This window comes from Paecilomyces variotii, assembly GCF_004022145.1.
Source record: "Paecilomyces variotii strain CBS 101075 chromosome Unknown C8Q69scaffold_2, whole genome shotgun sequence".
Classification (NCBI taxonomy): domain Eukaryota; kingdom Fungi; phylum Ascomycota; class Eurotiomycetes; order Eurotiales; family Thermoascaceae; genus Paecilomyces; species Paecilomyces variotii.
Window position 1 is genome coordinate 977,347 of NW_021167141.1, and position 21,634 is coordinate 998,980.

Here is a 21,634-nt window from a genome sequence, read left to right on the forward strand (position 1 = left end):
ATTAATTATATCCAATCCTCAAAAGCAATTTAGCTTGCCCTATTCATCATATCTGATAGTTGCTGCATGTCATCCGATATCGTTTTCTTGGTTCCTGAGGCTACCACGAGGAATATGTGGCGCTATTCCGTATCGGGCGGAATCATTTTCGCTGAAGTCCGCAAGCTCCGCAGGCCCGTCTATCGCGACAACCTCCATTCTGGCAGCCATAGTCAATCTCAAAGGCACCAACCATGTCGCAGTTCAGAGCGAAGAGGCTGGATATCAGTGGGTTCATCAACCCTCGCGTCATTCGTGACCACACCAAGCGGAAGGTGGTCGAGCAGTACGAGCCAGAACGGTAAGATACAACTCATCCTTTAGATGCGATGCGTATCATCGCATCACCTTTTTCCCACTGAATGATTATGGATTGGTATTGACGTATATCATCCAAATAGCCAAGCACTCCGCTACATCATCCGCAACACCAGCCTTCCTCAGCGTATGCGTGCACAGGCCCAGCTCCAGCTTTCGCAGATGCACGCCTACACTCGCCCGACCCAGATCAAGAACAGATGTGTCGCTGGAGGAATAGCGAGAAGTGTGTTCCGTGACTTTAGAATGGCAAGAGTAAGTTCAACCTATGAATCTTCGCAATCCGGCCGCACTTGCGCCTGTTTTCTTTTTTCTTTTTTGTTTTTGAACATCGCTAACGACTTGTTTCTTCAGTACCAATTCCGTCTCCACGCGCTTGCTGGAGAGCTGCCCGGTGTCAGGAAGGCCAGTTGGTAGATTCTGTCAATGTCTCTTCATAATGAGAAGCGAGTTGGAGCTATTTGCAATTATGGGTTCATCTCTGCATACGGGCGTTTTTTATTCTGCGGATGTAAATGTACAATACAACAATCACTGAAAAGAAATATTGATCAATCTTATACTATGCCATTCACTTACACTTTTTCTGTATTGTGGGCTGTGATTCGGAACTTGCCCTGATCAGATGGTGAAGTCTGTTTGCTTGATGTCGGAAAGTTGCAGCCAGCCTTCTCAATACAAAGAATCCCCTGTTCTTCCAGGACTCATTCACTTTCCATATGACTGCCAACCCCCTCATCTGAAATTTGACTTGGCCCATCTCAGCACTATCCCACAGAAAAAGCTTCAGTTTTCACAACAACCTCAAGAGACATCGAGACTAGTTCGAACTCAGGAATCCAGTTGCAAGTCTCATACTAGAGATTTACTCCGGTGCATAACTATCCTCTGTTATTATTCGATCTCAGTTTCTCTTTGAACGCACAGCACCAAACATGTTCGTCTTTCGCCGCGAGGACCTTCCTCCAGATCCTGTTTTCCCCGCTGATCTCGAGAAACTTGGGTGAGCATGGTTTCATTTTCTATATCGAAGTCCAGTCGAAATGCACAGACTTTGAGAAACTAATCCAAGCGTCTTTCATCCAGATACTTCATAAATGACAATGATCAGATCAGAAAAATATCAGATCCTGAGAAGGAGTTCGTCTTCAAGATCAATAGAAATGATCGCTGGAATCTGTTAAACAGGGAAGCGATGAATGGTATGTCGTACTTCTATATCTCTTCGATATGCTTTGACATCCTTCATCGCTTCAACAGAGGCCCCATCTGACAATATATGGGAAATGCTTACTGTCTAATGATACAGCTTGTATTCGCTCTATCGTACACTCTCGCCTATGCGCCCTTGGTCTTTCCGTACTTAGACTCCCACTCAACGCCGGGCCAGAAGAGCGCCATGTCCCTATCATGATATCTTCAAACCTGAAGACTGCCTCTCGCGTCATCGTTGTTTTCGGCGAACCAGTCCAGGATCTAGGTATTTGGGCCTATCGAACTATCAGCACGGAAGGAATCGAGGCTGGTTCAGCCGTTGCCTTCGCCAAAGCCGTGCTTGGATACGAAGATACGAAGACCGATACGGCTCTTATCCTCGCGAATACCGGACAGCTTATATGGTACAATGCAGAGGGTCGTGCCATCACACACCCATCATGGCTTGCTCTTCCCAAGGAATCGGCTGTTGATCCCCTACCCAGGATGACGCATCGTAATAAGATTCCTCGCAATGGAAACTGGGAGGAACATGTTCAATGCGTGTTTGAAGACGTTCTCAAGGCGAGAGGAGAGCTCTTGAGTGAAAATGCAAAGATTGATATCATCGGTCTTGCAGAGGGAGGTCTGGCTGCAGTGACGTATTTGGCGGAGAAGTGTAAGTTGTGAAATTCATCCTGGATAGCTATTTCTTTGGGGTTTTCTATATAATGCCCATATGATCACTATTTTTATATAGAAGAGAAAAAAAACCCCTCGCTAACACGGATTTCTACTCTCTAGGGCCAGAATGGAGCAGCCATATCTCAGCCATGTGTCTGGCCAACCCTCTTCATTACAACGGCATCCATATCTTCCCAGACCCATCATCTGCATCCTCTGAGACGGAAAACTCATTTGAGAACTTCATCTCTTCCCGCTGCCGTGCCTACGTCCTATCCGATCGTCCTGTCAATGACCCTGTTGCTGGCGCAGCTGATCATAATTGTAACTGCTATGCGTCGGGCGAGGAACTTAATGTTGAATGTATCATGCCTAAAGCGTGGAGGAGCATGATGGAGTGGCTTGGAAAGGCTCATACGGATCCAAACTTCGGGGAGGTGCAGTTGGTTCTTCAAGATGATGTGGAAACGACGGCTTCAGCAGATAAAGGGAGCGAGGAGTGAGTTTCTAGTGAGAGGGGGTCGTGGACGGTGGAAGTCCCTGGATATCGTCTGCAGATTGCAACATGCAACTAATCGAAGATCATACAGTCTCATGTCTGTGCTGGGCTATATCGTAGATGATGGTTCAATTCATGATGGCAAACCTTCCTGCGTAGTAGGGTATATATATAAACGTCTCTAGAAGTAATAGTGTCCCAGTAGGGTCCTAGTAGTCGAATATATGTACATAATCTACCAATCCGTCTCACTCTCGCTGCCCGGATATGCCTTCTTCCTCAACTTCCACATGGTCTTTTTCTGGTTGGCGCTATCGCCCGGTCTCGAGGATCGCCTGGTATCTTCCACGACTGTCATCCATGGGACATTGCCTGCGCGTCGTACCCGTTCTCTTAGCAGCTGAGATACCTCTTTCTGTTTCCGCGCGTCTGTATGTGTCTTCTTTGATGCTGGTTGACCGGCCTTCGCTTTCCTTGCTGCTGCCACATTGGCCGAGTGACGGCGCTCTGCTGCTCGGGCGGCGTAATACTCCTCAGCGATTGCCCAGTCGGGATTATCCAATTGCCCGCGGACAAGGACGATGCCTTGGCTTGTCTCTAGCGCATCGCGTATGGTAGAAATCGGGATGGGAGTGACGAGGTCTAGTTTGCGGGTTGAAGGGTGGATGCCCCGGACAAGAGCGAGGCCAAGGGAACGAGAATGTTTCGGGTTGAGTGGGGTACAGCTGCCAGATCCGATAAAGAGGTAGGGGAGATCCTCACGCTGAGTGCGAGTTATGAATGGCTGCAGAGATGATAGAAGCGTAGATTGTGACAAGGACTTGTTGGCTGGAGAATCGGCCGCATCATCCATGTTAGTGTCGGGATCGATATCAGACTGTTCTTCCTCATCTTCCATTGCGTGTTCCGAAAGGTCAGCGTTGGCCGGAAGTCCAGCGATAGCGTTTTGATTCTCAACTGCAACAATAGATACGATGGAACCATCCAACAGATCATGGAGAAGCTCTGGGTTGTGATGTGCACCCATTACCATGACTCCTAATATCCCTTGCCGTGAACCGGCGTAGTCGACACTCAATGGCTGCATGCGGTTCAGAGGCGTATTATACCATACATGGCTCTGAATCTGGGCTGGTTGGTATCTGTGGAAATATGACTGCATCTGCATGGAACGCAGTTGTGCACTGGACCTCGTAACGTACTCGGTAGGCTGCGAAGGAAGTGTGATCATGTTGACCATAGCTTCACTGGCTGCCTGTGCGAGAGGCTCTGCAACCTCCGACGGTCCTTTCTCACTCATGTAAACAACATCTGATAGTCCAAGCGACTTGATAAGCCATGTGGCAACCTCCAAGCCCAGTCCGAAGATCCACCCTGGGAAATTGATGATCAAAGAGCATTGCGGATAATCTGCAAGTAGTCTCCTGTAACGATCCATAAGGTCCGTTGCTGCGAGTACGTAGTGGTCTGGGTCTTCTTTTGGTGAAGTGGCCCCGATATGATGAGAGCGAAGAATAGACCCATCTTTCGATCCGTCCAGGGATGGATGGGAGAACGGGGGACCAAAGCACGGTGTACGTATATGGGCCAGATATACTTCCCCCATGGGTGAGAATTCCGGCTGTCCAGGATCAAGGTCCAAGAAAGCAACTCCATCAGTATTGCTGTAACCGTTTTCAGTCTGCGGTGCTGGACTGAGCAGGTGATTCAGTAGGTAACGGCTAAATGTCGACTTTCCCGAAGCCTTCGGGCCGCACACAAGCACTCTGAGCCCTCCGACCTTCTGAGACAGATGCTTTATAGCAGTGCTCCATTTCTTGTCGAGATGCAAAGGCCGTAGGTGCCGCCCCAAAGGGTCATCGGAAGAGGTGTAAAGCTGCAGAAGGGTTATTGAGAAATTCAGACTGGGTAGTTCTGTGGGGATGGCATTACTTACAACAGAGAATGTCCGTCGGGAATTCCCTTTCAAGGTCGCCTTATCAGCAGCCGTACTCTTGCTATTCCATATTCGCTGGTACAGAGGCGATAGGTCTTCAAGTCGGTATATGCCACTATGACACGAGCTGATCTCAACTTCCGCATAACCCTCGATTCCAGTGACGCACTTTATAACAGGAAGAGAGTGAGTAGATGGCGCATAAACCCTGTAGAGATTGGGCGACGGGTGCAATTTCGCACCCATCAAGCTGATCACGCCCCGTTTCACCCAAATATCGTACTGTCCCACGGCAACCAGATTCTAGTGTAGAGTAAGCGACTGATGCTTGTACCAATTGAATAGAGGACCAATTACCATCTTTTCTCTGATGCGAACACAGAGCCGATGCTCGTCAGCATAGACGATGCTAGACTTGTTCAGGCGTGTCTTCGAAAGAGGAAAGTTCTCGATTTCGGTTGCTACGTTCGTGGGAGATTCGTAACTTGGAAGAAATTAGCTTCAGTGATCCAGTCTTTGGCAATTATACGAACCTCTCGTCATCCTCATTTTGCGCGAGGATCTCTTCATCAACGCCATCCGACATGCTGATATCTCCATTTCCCTCTTCCCATCGTGATTCATCCGCGCTGGGTTCGTCAGACCGTAGTTTTGACACCTGCGGCGCAGATTCCACGATAACATCCTGCTTTCCTTCTGCAGAACTTTTCTTGTTCCTTCTTCTCCTATCGGGACGGGGCTTTGCGCTATCCGTCCATTTCTCATCTGTCGGAGGTGAAGGCTTCGTCCGTTTTGTCGGAGGCTCTTCCGTTGCTCGAGGATCTGGTGAAGGACTTATGGGTACAATGACCTGTTGCTGGGATTGCCTAGCTCTTCGCGCAGCAATGGCACTGAGTGCGCTGACAGGAGCTGGAAATATTCACGTCAGTAAATGCTCTGCGCGGAGATAGAACTTCTTAGCGGGGCCACGAAACGAAAAAAGCATCATACCAGCTGATTGCTGCTTCTCGGCCTTTCTCTTCATTATCAGTGGCTGCGCCTTGTGACTGCTGTTCAATACAAATATCTGCAATCATAAAAAGCACATTGCTGAGGCACACTGTCAAGCTCCAAATGCTTGGTGCAGCGGAGATCTAGTCTTCTCCGAAATATTCGAGCTGCGGGACTGATAAGTTGGTCCGTGCTTGGCGGAATCGAGAAAAAAGTTGCCCGCAATCAACCATCCAACGCCTTTATCGCACCCAGCAGGCTTCTGCTCATAGCAACATATCTCGTGGTCAGTGAACCCGTGATTGTGAGCGCTAGCCCATCCGGAGAGGCTTTCTACCAGAATATTTACAGTTCTCAGAGAATTGGCATTCTACCAGCCTCCCGTATCTGGCGCTTACCAACTGCATCTTTCTGAGCCTACTCTATTATCGCACGCTAATCCAGCATGGCGCGTCAGTCGAAGATTGATCCGCCCTCAGAGAGTGGCGATAGCTCCTCGAGCGGCTCGAGCGTTTCGGAGCAGACTGTGAAAAAGTCGAAGGTGCCGGAATCGCGGTCGGAGACGAAGACAAAGAGCAAAAAGCAGCAAAGTGACTCCAGTTCCGATAGTGAAGGCAGTGATGGATCTAGTGGAAGTGAGTCGGAAAGTGAGGATGCTTCGTCGCAAAGTGGAACGTCGCAAAGTGGAACGGCGAGCGAGTCGTAAGAGCTCCATGGAAGGATGCGCGTTACTTTCTAATACTGACTGCTTGGAATAGCTCCTCAGAAGATGAATCTGATAGCCCGCGCGAAGCTTTCAGACCACCGCCTGGATTCAAGCCCGTCAAGTCTCAGCGCACTCCTTCCTCTGGTGTGAAGTCCATTCTTTCGGACCTCCGAGGCAAACAGATCTTCCATATCACAGCTCCCGCCTCTCTACCTCTTTCATCGATCAAGGAAGTGTCGCTCGCAAAGGTCTTGAGTGGAGAGCCCGTGCTGGAACACAGGGGTGTGCAGTACGGGATTCCAGCAGACAGCATCAATCAGCAAGATGCTGATCAGAAGATTCTGCTGGCCTACGACGAGAAGAGCCAGACCTACCACAGTACCTCCATCGGAAACATCCAGAGCTATCACTTGCAGGAACTGGTTAGCCTGCCTAAGGGGACAGCTTACAACAAGGAGAAGCCAGATGCCAGCAAGCCTCCGCGACCACAACCTAAGGACTTGAAAATGCGTTTCCGACCAGTCGGGAGCACGTACGGTCCCCCTGAGACGATAGGTACTAGCGATGAGGAGTCCGAAGGAGAACAGACTTCGTTCAAGTTCCCCAAAGGATCCAAGGCCGAGCGGGAAGAGCGAAAGCGCAAGCACCAACAGACTGAAGGAGACGAGAAGACTGTGGAAGTGGCTCCTCGAAAGAAGTCGAAGAAGCATTCCTCTGAGGAGAATGGCAAGGCGGAGCCCTCGCAGGATGCTGCTGAGGGGCAGGGTCGTGATAAACCCAAGAAGTCGAAGCACAGTGAGGAGAAGAAGCGCAGGAAAGCGGAAAAGGCTGCATAGATGTGGGCAATAGGCGTTTTGTGTGTGCTTTTTGACACGGATTTCCTTCTTTGACTTTGGCCTAGAAAAGTTCGTGGGATAGATGTATGTATGTAAACTGGTATATTTGTTGCAACAAGAGATAATCTCCCTGGATCGGCTGTGCCGCCAGGGAAGGGTATACTACGCATCACTCTCATCAATAGCTACTCCCACAACTTCCTGCACCACTAATGTAGGATTGGTAGCCTGTAGAAAATAGAGATAAATAAAATATATAAACAATAAAGATATAAATAATGAATGATATATAGAGAACTGATCGTGATGCTCCGATGTCGTCCACCAGGTGCTCTCGCTAGCCGGAAACAGTCGCCAAGGCCGTCCGGTGTGGCCACGAGGGGCGAAGCGGCAGAAAAAAAAATAGATAGAGCGGCGTTTGAAATGTCCGCATCGGACGGCGATCCAGAAAAAAGGATCTGGGGCGGACTCACCTTTTTTCCCTCCTCGATTTAATCTAATCCTCTCTCCTTCACACCCTCATCCTGCGTGGAATTTGTCTCTGGATCTTCGATTTGACTCAGAAGACATCTCTTCATACACAATGGCCACCTACGCTCTGTCGTCGTCCCACCGGGACGTGAGTATACCCCGCTATCTCATCTCACGTCGACAACTGCCATACTGACTCATGGACTGTAGCTCCTCGAGAAGTCTCTGGTCGAGACCGACCCTGAGATTGCTGCGATCATGGTATGTCCCATTTATTGCAATGTTATCTGCCGTTCCAGGGCAGATATATATATAGATAAAATATCATTGCCAATGTTCTCGAGCTGACCACCCCGCTCCATGCAGGAAAAAGAGATCCAGCGTCAGCGCGAGTCGATTGTCCTGATTGCTTCCGAGAACGTCACCTCGCGCGCTGTCTTCGATGCTCTGGGCTCGCCTATGTCCAACAAATACTCTGAGGGTTACCCCGGTGCCCGTTACTACGGTGGTAACCAGCACATCGACTCCATCGAGCTCACCTGCCAGTCTCGTGCCCTGAAGGCTTTCAACCTGGACCCCGCCAAATGGGGTGTCAACGTCCAGTGTCTGAGTGGTAGCCCTGCCAACCTGCAGGTCTACCAGGCCCTGATGCGCCCCCATGACCGTCTGATGGGACTGGATCTCCCTCACGGTGGCCATCTGAGCCACGGCTACCAGACTCCCCAGAAGAAGTATGTTTTGCCCTTTCTTTTCCAGGATATCGACGTGCCATGGTATTAACACCAGTATCAGGATCTCCGCTGTCTCTACCTACTTCGAGACCTTCCCCTACCGTGTTGACCTGGAGACTGGCATCATCGACTATGACACCCTCGAGGCCAACGCCCAGCTCTACCGCCCCAAGTGCCTTGTTGCCGGTACCTCCGCCTACTGCCGTCTGATCGACTATGCGCGCATGCGCAAGATCGCCGATTCCGTCGGTGCCTACCTCATCGTCGACATGGCTCACATTTCCGGTCTGGTTGCCGCTGGTGTGATCCCATCGCCGTTCGAGTACGCTGATGTCGTGACCACCACCACTCACAAGTCGCTCCGTGGTCCTCGTGGTGCCATGATTTTCTTCCGCAAGGGTGTCCGCAGCACTGACCCCAAGACCGGTAAGGACATCATGTATGACCTTGAGGGTCCCATCAACTTCTCTGTGTTCCCCGGACACCAGGGTGGTCCTCACAACCACACTATCACTGCCCTTGCCGTGGCCCTCAAGCAGGCCGCCACTCCTGAGTTCCGCCAGTACCAGGAGCAGGTTGTCAAGAACGCCAAGGCCGTGGAGCTCGAGTTCAAGAGACTCGGCCACAAGCTCGTCTCCGACGGTACCGACAGCCACATGGTCCTGCTGGACCTCCGCCCCAAGGGTCTGGATGGTGCTCGTGTCGAGGCTGTTCTTGAGCAGATCAACATCGCATGCAACAAGAACTCCATCCCCGGTGACAAGTCCGCTCTGACCCCTTGCGGTCTCCGTGTCGGTACCCCTGCCATGACCAGCCGTGGTCTGGGTGAGGAGGACTTCAAGCGCGTGACTCGCTACATCGACCAGGCCATCAACCTCTCCAAGGAGATCCAGGGCCAGCTGCCCAAGGAGGCCAACAAGCTCAAGGACTTCAAGGCCAAGGTTGCCTCGGATACCGTCCCGGAGATCCAGAACCTCCGCAAGGAGATCAGCGAGTGGGCTTCCACCTTCCCTCTGCCCGTCTAAATTGGAACTTGAGTCCAAGGAAACGGCGTCTATTTGTTTGATTTCATTTTTCCACTTTTATCTTTCAACATGGATTGCAAGCGCAAAAAAAGGTTCCGGGGAACGGGGTTAAAGAACAAAATAACGATATCAAACAGGTCTGGCTTTTCAACCTAGCATGGGGTCATGGACTTGGATATGAGCATGAGTGCTGTGATGTCCTCTTCAACAAGTGATATTTTGATATTTCAACATTCGACCAGGCGCTTGGATCGTGTAGTACGAAGGTTAATTCTTCGCCATTGAGCTCTTCTCTATTATATGGATCGCATCTATAGCCATTGGGCCAAAACATAGCTTCAAACCAAGAAGCACCATCTTCTTCATCTTTTTTCAGACTCTTGTTCAAAGTCTCTTCACGTTCCGCAGTATATCCATCATCAATTCATTGTAGGAAGGATGTGCTGCGCACCGGTGGACGGTGTGGTCTCCTGTAGAGCACAGTGCGGAGGTTCCTGCTTCCGGCGATAGAATCAATCTTGGTCGTGCACATCTTACCCAGAGGGACTGTCGCCCAGAGGGACTGTCACACGCGCATAACTCGAGCGATGTATAACCGCGGTGTGATCCTCCATAAAAGTAAACGTTGTTCTCGTACGCCTTTGACTGGCGTCTGTCTTCAAGTGACCATTTTCGTATCCTCAGCCTGGTCCCCGCCCGCAATCCTTCCAAACTCCCCGATGACTCTGCGCAGCCTGCTGATACGGTCCTCCAACTCCTCGATCTCCTGCGATTGATCCTCTACAGTGCGGTCGACATCTGGTAAGGCTTCGACGACTGTGCGAGCTTTCTGGATCCGGATCTTGATAGCACTGGCTGCCGTAGGGAGGTCTTTCACATCCAAGGGCGGCGGCGCATTGGGCCCCAGAGCAGCAGCCCCGGACGTCGAGGAGGCTCCTGAGATACCAGCGGTATGGTGCCGCTGCGATGATCCGTTGTTGGAGGTGCTTGTTCCCGCGCCGCCGAGGTTGGAGGGCTGCAGGTGTTGAGACTGGCCCGGACCAGAGGATGAGGGTCCTGCGCCAGACGCATCTCCGCCGTCTCCAACACCAGCGCCAGAGCTATCACTGCCCACCTGAGCTGCCAGCAACCGCAGAATCAGGGCATGAAGCTGTGGGAGAAAGTCGAAGTTCTGCGGAGACGGGAAAGGCACTGCGCCTGGAGAGGCTGCGGCGGTTGCGCTGGGGGTTTCGGGCGCGGACGAGCCTTTAGCCAGAGGCGTGCCGGAGACAGGAGATCGGGATGTCATGAGAGCAACAATAATGATGATTAACCGTCCAGATGTGATTGACAGCTGTTAATTAGCATTTAGCCAGGGCGACAGTCCGTCGATCCGTTAGGGTAAAGTCGGAAGAAGACAGGACGAACGAGGATGTCGGGCAAAAGCAAAGGAGCGCGTCTGACGTCGGATGATCGCGAGCGACCAAAAGTGTCACCGAGACTGACTGCCCCTCCTCTCTCGCCTCACCGGGGAGGGCCGTCTTTTTCTCTCCTGCGAACCTCCCACCACGCTTGTTGCAATAGTGTTTCCTCGTGGCTTCTGTGCTTGTTGAGCAGTCTGGATTCATCTGGTATCCTCTGAATACACCCTGGTAGCAGCAACACTTGTCAATTCCATTCGTCCCGTTTCCATCTATAGATATCTACTTCTTTTCATATCATAGGACCGTCTGATCCATCACCATGGCCAAGGTCGACCACAAAGTCTGCCTGAGTATGTCTGGGCTTCTTGTCTTTTGAAACTATGATACGAACACCAGCTAATGCGTCTCTACTATTGCACAGTCGTCATCGATGGCTGGGGTGTTGCAGGCCCGAACTCCCCGCCCGAGGGCGATGCCATCGCCGCCGCAGAGACCCCGCACATGTCGGGCTTCGCAGAGGCCAACTCGAAGACTGCTCAGGGATATACCGAGCTGGATGCATCTTCTCTGGCAGTTGGATTGCCCGAGGGCCTCATGGGCAACAGTGAGGTCGGCCACTTGAACATTGGTGCTGGCCGCGTCGTCTGGCAAGACAGTGTCCGCATTGACCAGACTCTAAGGAAGGGCGAGCTGAACAAGGTCGACAACATTGTCAAGTCATTCACCCGCGCCAAGGAGGGCAATGGCCGTCTGCACCTCCTCGGTCTCGTCTCGGACGGTGGTGTCCACTCGAAGCAGGACCACCTGTTCGGCCTGCTGAAGGTCGCCAAGGAGATTGGAGTGCCCAAGGTCTTCATCCACTTCTTTGGCGATGGCCGTGACACCGACCCCAAGAGCGCTACCAAGTACATGCAGACTCTGCTTGACCAGTTGAAGGAGATCGGCGTTGGTGAGCTGGCCACCGTTGTCGGTCGTTACTATGCTATGGACCGTGACAAGCGATGGGACCGCGTTGAGGTCGCCGTGAAGGGCATTGTCACCGGAGAGGGTGAAGATAGCACTGATCCTGTCAAGGCCATTGAGGACCGCTATGCTAAGGGTGAGAACGATGAGTTCCTGAAGCCCATCATCTTCGGTGGCAAGGAGAGGAGAGTCCAGGGTAGGTTGAGACAATTCCCCTTTCACGGATTCTGCTCAGACTGACGACAATGGATAGACGACGACACCCTGTTCTTCTTCAACTACCGCTCCGACCGTGTTCGTGAGATCACCCAGCTTCTGGGAGACTACGACCGCTCTCCCACGCCCAACTTCCCTTACCCCAAGAACATCCACATCACCACCATGACCCAGTACAAGACTGACTACACTTTCCCCGTTGCCTTCCCTCCGCAGCACATGGGCAACGTGTTGGCCGAGTGGCTCGGTAAGAAGGATGTTAAGCAGTGCCACGTTGCTGAAACTGAGAAGTACGCCCACGTTACGTTCTTCTTCAACGGTGGTGTCGAGAAGCAGTTCCCTGGTGAGGAGCGTGATATGATTCCCTCTCCCCGCGTTGCCACCTACGACCTCGACCCCAAGATGAGCGCTGCCGGTGTTGGTGAGAAGATGGCCGAGCGTCTGAGCCAGGGCAAGTTCGAGTTCGTCATGAACAACTTCGCTCCTCCAGACATGGTTGGCCACACTGGTGTCTACGAGGCTGCTATCCAGGGTGTCGCTGCCACGGACAAGGCCATCGGTGTCATCTACGAGGCCTGCAAGAAGAACGGCTATGTCCTCTTCATCACTGCGGATCACGGGTAAGTTATAGTTCCTTTACTATCATTATACTGTTGAGTCCAGCTAACCTCCGGATGTAGTAACGCCGAAGAGATGCTCAACGAGCAGGGCAAGCCCAAGACCTCTCACACTACCAACAAGGTGCCCTTCATCCTGGCCAATGCCCCCGAGGGCTGGAGCCTCAAGAAGGAGAACGGTGTCTTGGGTGATGTCGCCCCAACTGTCCTTGCCGCCATGGGCATTGAGCAGCCCGAAGAGATGACCGGAAAGAGCCTTCTTGTCCGGGCATAGATTCCCTTGCACATTTAATCTCGTACAGTTAAGGGGTTCTCAGCTCCGGTTCTATGACTGCTATTTGATACTATTTTGATGATGATAAACGAGGGATAATGGTGTACGTGAATTGCTACCAGGAAGTCTTTTTTTGGTGATGTCGGTGTTGAGTTGATTCCCTATACGCATGAGGAGTGAAATGACGGTGTAGAGTAGATGGGGGTGTTGTTTTTTACAGTGGGAAGGGATTGGCTAAAGAATTCTGCTCAAGTGCACACCAGCATCGGTGTATGAAAACAATTAACAACTTTTGTGTATATGTGCACATCGAGACAGCTGACTCCAGCTAGTAAAGTAAGGTCCTAAGTCTTTTTTGCTTGTAGTCAAACAGGCATATTTCATCGACATCGGGCTTCGACACAATCAGGAGAGCCAGTCATTCTGATTATTTTGTTTATATCCTCATGGGCTCAGTAGAATCCCCCTCTTTTCCCACATAATGAAGATAAACATTATTCGAATCAAGACTTCGGCCATGACCATTGACCACCAAGTTAACAGCAGATGGGTGAACGGCCAACAAGAAGTCCACCTTATACATAGGAACCAGACATTTGGTATCTTCCTTCAGATCCGCACGTGTCTCATCTCGTTGAATTAAACCAAGCCATCATTGCAGTGGGTAGCGGACCTTTTTTATGACGCCGCAGCCGCGGCAGCCTGCTGCTGGATCTGAGACTGGAATTGGACGACCTGGAAGAAAGACGTGGTCAGCTTGATTCCGAATATACTCGCTTTAGAATGAGGGCTCTTGGAAATGCGTACCTCTGCGCGCTTCTTGTCGCTCTTGTCCTGAAGATCTTGGATCTGATCCTCAATTCGCTTACTGTAGAAACGGCCTGCGTCAGTAGACTGCGTTCGAAGATTGCAAAGCAAAGCAAGCCTAGTGGACGTACATCTCCTTCTCGATGAACTCTAGACGACCGTCCACTGCCATGGTGGCTTCGGTCTTGTCCTGCTTCAGGAGGACGGGCCCCACGAGCTTGTAGATATTTGCGTCCTCATCGAGGGAAGCGAATTCCTATATGCGCCGTTGGTGTCATGAACAATAACCGCAACTTGCGTGCTTCTCCTTATCCAAGAGCGGATCAATGCGCACCTTCTGTACAGCCTTGTTCTCCTGCTGCTGCGACTCGAGCTTGTGACGGGCCTCGATATTGGTCTCGAGCTCTGCGGGACGTCTTCGTTAGACCCTGACATCACAGGAAATGCGCGCGGGGAGAGACCTACCTGTCTGCAGCTTCTGGTACTCGTCCGATAGCGCCTGCAGCTGCTTCTGGACGTCCGCCATGATCGCTAACTGGTGCAGTTGAGGGGGATGTTGCTCTTGGAGCACGAAGGTCTGGGCTGTTGGATCGCTACTCTACTTAGCGGGGCGACGCCGACTTCTCCCCACGATAACTTATCGAGCTCGGCCCTGCAGAAACAACAACCGTTAACGACCACAACATAGACCTCATCCTCGCGCCGTCCTGCCATTCTGTCTTCCTTAGGACGTCATTTTACGACAGAGTCATTCCATTAATCTTCCTTTGTTTATCTACCTCCTATCTCTTCCTCTCGCGTGCCCCCATTTGACTCGCCGCCGAAGACCAACCCTTGCGACGACTTGAACCGCGGTGAGGCGGTCACGATAATTCTCGTCTTTTCTACATAGCGACGACCTTTCTAGCATTTACGGAACGAGTTTTCGCCATGAGTAATACCGACTTCCTGGGACGGGCCATCGACACGGTCAAGAAAGCCATCGAGCTCGACAATGGCGGCGAGTACGAGAAGGCGTACCAGACATACTACTCTGCCTTGGAGCTGTTCATGCTCGCCCTGAAATGGGAGAAGAACCCCCGATCAAAAGAGATGATCCGGGCCAAGACCGGCGAATATATGGAGCGCGCGGAGAAGCTCAAGAACCACTTGGCGCAGCAAGGGGAGAATCGGAAGAAACCCAGCGCTGTAGGCGCGAACGGGAAGGTGGCGCAAGGAAGTGGGAAGGGAGCGTATGTGAACTCTGGTCTTCCTTTATATTATACTCTATTTTGGCTGGAATCGTAAGCTCGAAGTCCTGTGCTGATTACTTGAGATTTGCTATAGTAAGGAGGACGAGGAGGAGGACGCCGATGCGAAGAAGCTGCGAGGAGCTCTGGCCGGTGCTATATTGTCAGAAAAACCAAACGTTCGATGGGAGGATGTTGCTGGTCTGGAGGCAGCCAAGGAGGCTCTCAAGGAAGCCGTCATTTTGCCTATCAAGTTCCCTCATCTCTTCACTGGAAAGCGGCAACCCTGGAAGGGTATATTGCTCTATGGACCCCCCGGTACCGGAAAGTCGTACCTGGCCAAGGCTGTCGCGACGGAAGCAAACAGTACTTTCTTCAGTGTCAGCAGTAGTGACCTGGTGTCAAAATGGATGGGTGAGAGTGAGAGGTGCGTTTGCTGAATTTGACTCCCTGTTGGTGTTGGACGTTTGGACTGATTCGATCTCCAGGCTCGTGAAACAACTGTTCAACATGGCTCGAGAGAACAAGCCCGCCATTATCTTCATTGACGAAGTCGACGCTCTCTGTGGGCCCCGTGGTGAGGGTGAATCAGAAGCGTCTCGACGTATCAAGACGGAATTGCTTGTCCAGATGGACGGTGTAGGCAAGGATTCTCGAGGCGTGCTGATTCTGGGCGCAACGAATATTCCTTGGCAACTCGACGCTGCCATCCGTCGACGATTCCAACGAAGAGTTCACATCAGTCTTCCTGACATCAATGCACGGATGAAGATGTTCATGCTGGCCGTGGGCTCGACGCCGTGCGACCTGACGCAAGCAGACTACCGGCAATTAGCCGAGATGAGCGAAGGATACTCCGGTAGCGATATCAGCATTGCCGTTCAGGATGCGTTGATGCAGCCTATTCGTAAGATCCAGACTGCGACGCATTACAAGAAGGTAAATATATATACCTTCCCTTAACATACATTCTGAAAGCAGTTACTAACTGATCACTTGAAAAGGTTATCGTTGACGGTGCCGAAAAACTCACTCCCTGTTCACCGGGTGACGAGGGAGCGATGGAGATGTCATGGACCGAAGTTGAATCAGACCAGCTTCTGGAACCGCCGCTGGTGCTCAAGGACTTCATCAAGGCCATTAAGAATTCGCGACCGACGGTCAGTCAGGAAGATCTGACGCGGAACTCGGAGTGGACGGCAGAATTCGGCAGCGAAGGTGCATAGGGTGCCTATCGGAGAATTAACATAATGTTGCCATTCTTATTTTGTTCCCTTCCTTTCCATTTTCTCTCGAAAGTCAATCAAGGTAGAAAGCAAGACTACAGAGGTGACCATTGGCCTGGGTGATTGATCTGGTTTCAGGTGGGGAGAGCAGGTCATGGGGAGCTCATTTTCTCTATCATTTGGCTCGTTAACAATGGGAGCTCCAATTTCGAGGTACCACCTTTATTTGTCTCTTTGGTATACTCTTCACCATACCGCGCGGTGTTCACAAGCGTTGAAACTCAGGTTGGGCGTTTTTTTCTCTTCTTCGATTCTTGAGTTCATGAATATAAGTAACGTCTGGATTCGCGTCCTCTTTTCATTTTTTCTTTACATTTCTTGGTTCCCATATTTTCTGTTCATGGGTAGAACCAACTGATCTCACTTCTTCAACTGGTTAAATGGGCGCAGACAAATAAAAGAAAAACTATGATCATTGCAGATGAAAAATATCAAAGAAATTAGAAGCTCTGAAAAGGTACTCTAAAAATTCGTGGTCAACTTACATGACGCTAGTTTCGAAGATGCTAACGTACTGTGTTATACAGTAGAGAGAGTCATATATTAGGACTCACCTAGGCGGCCCTTCATAGAGCTGTCTAGACCACGAGCTTTATGCATGAATCAGTCTATACATAGGTGTCTAGACACTCTAGCCCCGATAGGCAGTAATATAGTATATACACACTACCGGTTCCGTCCACTATATACTTAAGTATGAACCACGAAGAAGAAGAAGAAGAAGAAGCATCTACGCCTTCCAGTTCTTGAAGTCACGAAGCCATTTCTGAACCGTGCGAATCTCCCAGTAATGAGCCTCGCGGATGAACTGAGGTTCTGCATCAACATCGAGAATGCCGTAGCTGTTATTCTGTTAGCAATGGGTGTCCCTCCCCCTTCTCCTTACGAAGTTGGGGTTGTAATTAATATTAATTAATATTGCTTGCTATTCTGCATGCTACTCACCTATCCCAATGATGGCCAGCGCCATTGATTAGCAATTCTGGGTGTTTGTTGGTAGAGTATCGTTGCGGGGCATCTTTGCTATGATAACATAGTTGGTTCCAGACGTCGGAGCCTGGGTGTTATATAGTTAATCATCTTTTCTCTCATTCTTTGATAACTATGTTTCTGGCCACTGTATAAAAATACAGGGATGGAAAGGAAAGTGAAAGAAAAGAAAAGAGCATGTATGAATGAATACACTTACTACCATCAATAAAAGCCAATCTATCCGCACTGATATTGAACCCGCCGTATCTATTCCAATAATTCAAATCAGGCGTAGACGGAATACTATTATACTTGCCCTTGGGAAAAGCCCATTCGCACCACTCCTGCGTATAATTAACCTGAAGGACTCTTGAGATCAAGCTCGGTCCCGAAGCCGGCGCGACTTGATAAGCACCCTGCTCGACGCACGTCGTATATAGATAACTCCTCGTTGCGGAATTACTCGTGTCTGCCCAGAAACTGCGGTTCTGGGTACCAAAGCATGCGCTGCTATCGTACTCGCCGCTCGGGCAGAGGGGTAAAACGACGTTCTTGACGTAGTTGGCGTAGTTTCCTAGATTCGTCCATGGCTCCCCGTTCGTGTAATTAGCTAGCTCGTAGTCGATGGCTGTGATATTGTCCGGCGCGTTGATGTCGGTTACGTTTCGGCAGAAATTGAAGAAATCCTCCGACCCATAGGTCGAGTTCCAGTTGAGCTCTTGCCAGGTGTTGGTTGGGTAAATGAATGGACCACCGATGGGGAAGGCGATGGTTTGCGCGAAGTCGCGGATGTCTTTGAGCGCTTCGAGGCCGAAGATCCGCTTGAGATGATTGATGGCGGAGTGCGCGTTGTTCGCGACCAGATGGTCGATCTTGTCGATAATGGCGTTGATGCTGGCGACACAGTCCTGGGGAGCATAGAGCTGGATCGGATAGTACCACTCGGGGTATGCTAGTTTGCCTATGATGGGAGCGCTGCTTGCGATGCCGCCATAGAGCGTATTGCCATATGTGACGAGCGAGAACGCCGTCTGGGCTCCAGCCAAACTGCCCCCGTAGAGAATCCAGGGCGTTTGGGGCGCAGTCAGGTCCGCGTCAATGCCTGGGAATTGGACATGTTGTGCAAAATACTGGTTATCAGCGATGGTCTGCTCTTGAGTTAAATACGCAAGCTCGTCGATCGTGCTGGTGTTGAACGGATAGCTTTCCCCATAGTAGCGGTTCTCCAAGATCACACCGAGGCCATTGGTCGCTTGCATCAATATCTGGATGATGCCCGTCTGGAGATTGGAGTAGCGACTCTCGGCCGATGTCTCCCCGCCGATGTACAGGAAGACAGGCCCGCCAGGCTTGTAATAAGTGTCGTCGAACACATACCGCTGCTTAAAAGTGCCGTTGGTATGTGGTGCATAGCGCGTGCTGTTGGGGAAATGATCGATCTGAAAAGGTCGTCAATGGTGCTAGCACTTCTTGGAATTGAGATCACAGTCCTTATCCTCCACCAACTTACCGGCTGGTCGAAGGTGTACGGCGTGTAGGAAGTCGGCCTGGGGACACTGGTAGACTGAGTCGTCGTCGTCGTCGTCGCAGCGGTCAGACCCAGCAGGGTTGTCGCAAGGAGCACGAGCAGATGCATATTGTCGTATCTAGTTACACAAGAAGCAACAGAGCTAGAACGGGTCAATCTTATTATATAGCTACGGAGTATTACTACGCAGTAATCGCCAACTGACTACCGTGTATGTATGGCATTACCAAGAATTGAGACTCATACCAGCCGGGAATGGAAGGGAACTACTGCAAGATGACCTGCAGTTTCGGGTAAGATGTGCTCGTGGGACGACTGACAATCATCGAATTACAGGCCCGTTAAGTCTGCAGTGGAGGAACTTTCGGATCGTATCTCATAGCCAGGGTGACATCGGGCCAAGTCAATGTCGGTATAGCTGATTCGTGTACTAAACTACCGCTTCCAAAAGAGACGATGGCATTGCATGCTCCAGTTAGACACATCTCGTCTTACGTGATATCGATGCTCTTCTCCGTCAAGTCAACTCGATGCTTAGCGCGGGACTTCGACCGGTTATTGTCGGATTTGGAGTGCAATTCGGATCTTCGGGCTACAAGTTGCAAGCTGAACTGATTGACGGACAGGTAGATAGGATGATATGGATAAAAAACAAAGGTCGCTTCCCTTGGCAGATAGGTAGAAAAACGCGAGGAACCACTTTCAAAGTCTCCTTTTTTTTATTGTTATTTCTTTAGCGCTTATCTATAAACGTAATAATAAGCATGTGTATTGTTAACTTATCGGCAAAAAGTCCATAAAAGATAGTCCATCTCTAAATAACTTATCGGAGTATAAAAGTAGTCGTTAACCGTGAGTAGAACGTAAGAATGTACTGTACCCTGCCCTATCATTTCCCTCCCTTCCTCCTTTCCAAGAAGATCTCCCAAGACAGATCCAAGACAAGGAACTAGACGACAATGCAATGTATAGAACATTGAAAAAGATCCCGCCACATCCAAAAAACGCCCTCGATGTGGTATCCGGAAACAATGTGCAAAAGTGATTGAACAGACAGAATGAATCGCAGTCCAATGACTCCAACATTCCAATCCGAAAGCAACCCAAAAGAGAAAAGATTTATCCGCATCACTCGATACCCTTACGCCGCTGGCTTTCCCTCCTCTTGATCAATTCGCTCTTAGCTCGTCGGAGGCCATCGCCTATTTTCCGAGCCTTGCTCCATTCTTGGCTCATGTTCTTCATCCGTACGGTAGCCATGACCGCAGAGATTACTGTTCGAAGTTTCCGGCGAGGGTCGCCCATCTTCTTACGATCGGGAGCCCTGATGCCCATCTCCGCAATCATTCGGAGATCGGCTTCGTTACTGTAGCACAGAGATTAGCAGGGAAGCACCAAACAAATGCCCATGCAGAGCCGCGCGCGACATACCAAGCAACCCTAACTCGTTCTCCCAACTCCATCAGTCCCTTACTCCAGGCAAGATCACGACGGAACTTCTCTTCTCTCTTCAGCCTAGCTCTCAGCCAAAGTATCTCCTTGCCGAGACCACGAATCTCTTTTTCATGTTTGCCTTTCCGGTCTCCCTTCGTATGACTTTCCATTGCTTGTTCATAGCGATCCTGTAGTGCCTCAAGCTCTCGAGCAATTGAATCAGCTCGCTTGATGGAGGAGGCACGTTCCTCACGGATTCGTCGCAGCTGCGCCTTCAATTCATTCACGCGAGCATCTCGCTCAGAGAGCTTAAGAGCTAGAGATTCTGCTTCAATAGTCGATGACTTAAGAAGCTCGTTGAGATCTTTCTGGTCTTCTTCCCTGAGGGCAGCGCGTTCGAGTTCACGGTTCTTCTCCTTCAAGCGCCTCATAGCTTTCAGCGCATCTGAGAGTTGGCTCCGGAGTTTCCGTAGTTCCTCCTGGACTTTATCGGAAGGAGAAGACTGCGGGGAGTGAGATTCGAATTTCCTCATCTGCAGATCATGTAGCTCCCGCTCAAGTTCCGCAATACGGGTCTTAAAGTCGCGGATAGACGACTTATGGTCAGCTTCTCTCTGGAGCAAGGTCTTTTCTCTCTTGCGAGCTTCATCCAGACTGTGACGGAGCACTGACACGTCCGCCGCAGCGGTGGAAACGTCATTATCGATAGCTGACTGCTGAGAGAGATGTGTCTCCAGTTCCTGTACACGCTTTTCGAGGCGTTGCACCTTGCTTCTAGCTGAAACCAGCTCGCGTTCTCTGCTGTTCGATTTTTCGAGCAACTTGTCCTGGAGTTTGTCAATTTCAGTCGATAGACGGCTTTCCTCTGCTGTTGCCCTTTCGATCTCCGAATTTAGCTCCTTCTCTATGGAATCCCTGGCCTCGACTAATGCCGCTCGTTCCTCCTTGAGCCTATTCACCTCGCTTTCTAGGCGCAGCTTCGATTTCCGTAGTTCGATCTTCTCCTGGTCCAAGCGGTGAGTGTCGTCGAATTTGTTCTGACCACGGTCGACGTGACTTTGAAGCTCATCGCGTTCGGCTTCCACCTCAGCCAATGAGGCTCGAGTGTTGTGTAGGTCGATATTGACCTTGGCAAGTTGGTCACGAAGATTCTGCTTTTCGCTCAAGGCTTTATGCAACTGGTTTTCCAGATCAGATGCACCTTTCTTCAACTGGCTCTTGGCATATTCTTGCTCCTCCTCCAGGCTTGCTTGAAGGAGCACAATCTCGTCTTCCAGAGCTTGCACTCTGTCTCTGAGGGCTGACTCTTCTCGCCTGGCGATCCGAAGTTCATCCTTGACAGAGAGAAGTTCGTTCCGCTGCTCGTCAAGAACCTGTCTCTTATTGACGATATCGTCGTTGAGTTCCCTCACCTGCCGGCTCAGCACGGCCTCCTCATGTAGATGTCGATCCTTCTCGCTGTCAATGACTTCCTGG

The 21,634-nt window shown here is 50.7% G+C and overlaps 10 protein-coding genes across 10 annotated transcripts; 6 read left to right on the forward strand and 4 right to left on the reverse strand.

Annotated features, from left to right (window-relative positions):
* Positions 1-24: 24 nt before the first annotated feature.
* Positions 25-1,060, forward strand: C8Q69DRAFT_456040 (40S ribosomal protein S14). The gene is made up of 3 exons (XM_028629808.1): positions 25-340; positions 441-612; positions 712-1,060. Exons 1-3 carry the CDS (start codon positions 234-236, stop codon positions 772-774), a joined length of 342 nt encoding a protein of 113 aa, XP_028487232.1. The 5' UTR covers positions 25-233; the 3' UTR covers positions 775-1,060.
* On the forward strand, positions 1,061-2,845 carry C8Q69DRAFT_525258 (Arb2 domain-containing protein). The gene is made up of 4 exons (XM_028633601.1): positions 1,061-1,360; positions 1,444-1,559; positions 1,667-2,230; positions 2,356-2,845. The coding sequence occupies exons 1-4, from the start codon at positions 1,293-1,295 to the stop codon at positions 2,736-2,738; spliced, it is 1,131 nt and encodes a 376-aa protein (XP_028487233.1). The 5' UTR covers positions 1,061-1,292; the 3' UTR covers positions 2,739-2,845.
* On the reverse strand, positions 2,846-5,828 carry C8Q69DRAFT_490315 (hypothetical protein). The gene is made up of 5 exons (XM_028632122.1): positions 5,661-5,828; positions 5,204-5,579; positions 5,028-5,154; positions 4,671-4,973; positions 2,846-4,610 (listed from the first exon to the last, which is right to left on the reverse strand). Exons 1-5 carry the CDS (start codon positions 5,692-5,694, stop codon positions 2,970-2,972), a joined length of 2,481 nt encoding a protein of 826 aa, XP_028487234.1. The 5' UTR covers positions 5,695-5,828; the 3' UTR covers positions 2,846-2,969.
* Positions 5,829-6,105: 277 nt separating this feature from the next.
* C8Q69DRAFT_441776 (DNA-directed RNA polymerase I subunit RPA34.5-domain-containing protein) lies at positions 6,106-7,202 on the forward strand (the record flags this gene model as incomplete). Its single annotated transcript, XM_028628778.1, has 2 exons — positions 6,106-6,362; positions 6,419-7,202. 2 exons carry the CDS (start codon positions 6,106-6,108, stop codon positions 7,200-7,202), a joined length of 1,041 nt encoding a protein of 346 aa, XP_028487235.1.
* A 381-nt stretch (positions 7,203-7,583) lies between these two features.
* C8Q69DRAFT_142016 (serine hydroxymethyltransferase) lies at positions 7,584-9,511 on the forward strand. The gene is made up of 4 exons (XM_028625443.1): positions 7,584-7,821; positions 7,884-7,934; positions 8,040-8,404; positions 8,466-9,511. The coding sequence occupies exons 1-4, from the start codon at positions 7,786-7,788 to the stop codon at positions 9,427-9,429; spliced, it is 1,416 nt and encodes a 471-aa protein (XP_028487236.1). The 5' UTR covers positions 7,584-7,785; the 3' UTR covers positions 9,430-9,511.
* A 247-nt stretch (positions 9,512-9,758) lies between these two features.
* Positions 9,759-10,954, reverse strand: C8Q69DRAFT_141971 (RNA polymerase II transcription mediator complex subunit 9-domain-containing protein). Its single transcript, XM_028625442.1, has one exon. It carries the CDS (start codon positions 10,715-10,717, stop codon positions 10,088-10,090), a length of 630 nt encoding a protein of 209 aa, XP_028487237.1. The 5' UTR covers positions 10,718-10,954; the 3' UTR covers positions 9,759-10,087.
* A 277-nt stretch (positions 10,955-11,231) lies between these two features.
* Positions 11,232-13,143, forward strand: C8Q69DRAFT_516449 (phosphoglycerate mutase, 2,3-bisphosphoglycerate-independent; the record flags this gene model as incomplete). The annotated part of the gene is made up of 3 exons (XM_028633387.1): positions 11,232-11,991; positions 12,049-12,631; positions 12,692-13,143. 3 exons carry the CDS (start codon positions 11,232-11,234, stop codon positions 12,900-12,902), a joined length of 1,554 nt encoding a protein of 517 aa, XP_028487238.1. The 3' UTR covers positions 12,903-13,143.
* Positions 13,144-13,193: 50 nt separating this feature from the next.
* Positions 13,194-14,296, reverse strand: C8Q69DRAFT_456052 (KE2 family protein). The gene is made up of 5 exons (XM_028629809.1): positions 14,175-14,296; positions 14,044-14,114; positions 13,841-13,965; positions 13,710-13,770; positions 13,194-13,637 (listed from the first exon to the last, which is right to left on the reverse strand). Exons 1-5 carry the CDS (start codon positions 14,233-14,235, stop codon positions 13,581-13,583), a joined length of 375 nt encoding a protein of 124 aa, XP_028487239.1. The 5' UTR covers positions 14,236-14,296; the 3' UTR covers positions 13,194-13,580.
* Positions 14,297-14,639: 343 nt separating this feature from the next.
* C8Q69DRAFT_399185 (putative vacuolar sorting ATPase Vps4) lies at positions 14,640-16,164 on the forward strand (the record flags this gene model as incomplete). Its single annotated transcript, XM_028627837.1, has 4 exons — positions 14,640-14,941; positions 15,036-15,365; positions 15,427-15,877; positions 15,943-16,164. The coding sequence occupies 4 exons, from the start codon at positions 14,640-14,642 to the stop codon at positions 16,162-16,164; spliced, it is 1,305 nt and encodes a 434-aa protein (XP_028487240.1).
* Positions 16,165-16,954: 790 nt separating this feature from the next.
* Positions 16,955-18,832, reverse strand: C8Q69DRAFT_504255 (extracelular serine carboxypeptidase-like protein; the record flags this gene model as incomplete). The annotated part of the gene is made up of 4 exons (XM_028632572.1): positions 16,955-17,066; positions 17,170-17,281; positions 17,414-18,635; positions 18,707-18,832. The coding sequence occupies 4 exons, from the start codon at positions 18,830-18,832 to the stop codon at positions 16,955-16,957; spliced, it is 1,572 nt and encodes a 523-aa protein (XP_028487241.1).
* Between the last annotated feature and the right edge of the window lie 2,802 nt (positions 18,833-21,634).

Bases quoted from the DNA above. Each gene is read 5' to 3' on its own strand.
- C8Q69DRAFT_456040 (XM_028629808.1), top strand. From the start codon at position 234: ATGTCGCAGTTCAGAGCGAAGAGGCTGGATATCAGTGGGTTCATCAAC. The intron at 341-440 runs GTAAGATACAAC...TCATCCAAATAG, and splicing joins GAGCAGTACGAGCCAGAACG to CCAAGCACTCCGCTACATCA. The intron at 613-711 runs GTAAGTTCAACC...TTGTTTCTTCAG, and splicing joins GTGACTTTAGAATGGCAAGA to TACCAATTCCGTCTCCACGC.
- C8Q69DRAFT_525258 (XM_028633601.1), top strand. From the start codon at position 1,293: ATGTTCGTCTTTCGCCGCGAGGACCTTCCTCCAGATCCTGTTTTCCCC. The intron at 1,361-1,443 runs GTGAGCATGGTT...TCTTTCATCCAG, and splicing joins GCTGATCTCGAGAAACTTGG to ATACTTCATAAATGACAATG. The intron at 2,231-2,355 runs GTAAGTTGTGAA...TCTACTCTCTAG, and splicing joins GACGTATTTGGCGGAGAAGT to GGCCAGAATGGAGCAGCCAT.
- C8Q69DRAFT_490315 (XM_028632122.1), bottom strand. From the start codon at position 5,694: ATGAAGAGAAAGGCCGAGAAGCAGCAATCAGCTG. The intron at 5,580-5,660 runs GTATGATGCTTT...GAATATTTCCAG, and splicing joins CGAGAAGCAGCAATCAGCTG to CTCCTGTCAGCGCACTCAGT. The intron at 5,155-5,203 runs GTTCGTATAATT...ATTTCTTCCAAG, and splicing joins CAAAATGAGGATGACGAGAG to TTACGAATCTCCCACGAACG.
- C8Q69DRAFT_142016 (XM_028625443.1), top strand. From the start codon at position 7,786: ATGGCCACCTACGCTCTGTCGTCGTCCCACCGGGAC. The intron at 7,822-7,883 runs GTGAGTATACCC...CATGGACTGTAG, and splicing joins TGTCGTCGTCCCACCGGGAC to CTCCTCGAGAAGTCTCTGGT. The intron at 7,935-8,039 runs GTATGTCCCATT...CGCTCCATGCAG, and splicing joins CTGAGATTGCTGCGATCATG to GAAAAAGAGATCCAGCGTCA.
- C8Q69DRAFT_141971 (XM_028625442.1), bottom strand. From the start codon at position 10,717: ATGACATCCCGATCTCCTGTCTCCGGCACGCCTCTGGCTAAAGGCTCG.
- C8Q69DRAFT_456052 (XM_028629809.1), bottom strand. From the start codon at position 14,235: ATGGCGGACGTCCAGAAGCAGCTGCAGGCGCTATCGGACGAGTACCAG. The intron at 13,966-14,043 runs GTGCGCATTGAT...CGGCGCATATAG, and splicing joins AGAACAAGGCTGTACAGAAG to GAATTCGCTTCCCTCGATGA. The intron at 13,771-13,840 runs GTACGTCCACTA...CCGTTTCTACAG, and splicing joins GAGTTCATCGAGAAGGAGAT to TAAGCGAATTGAGGATCAGA.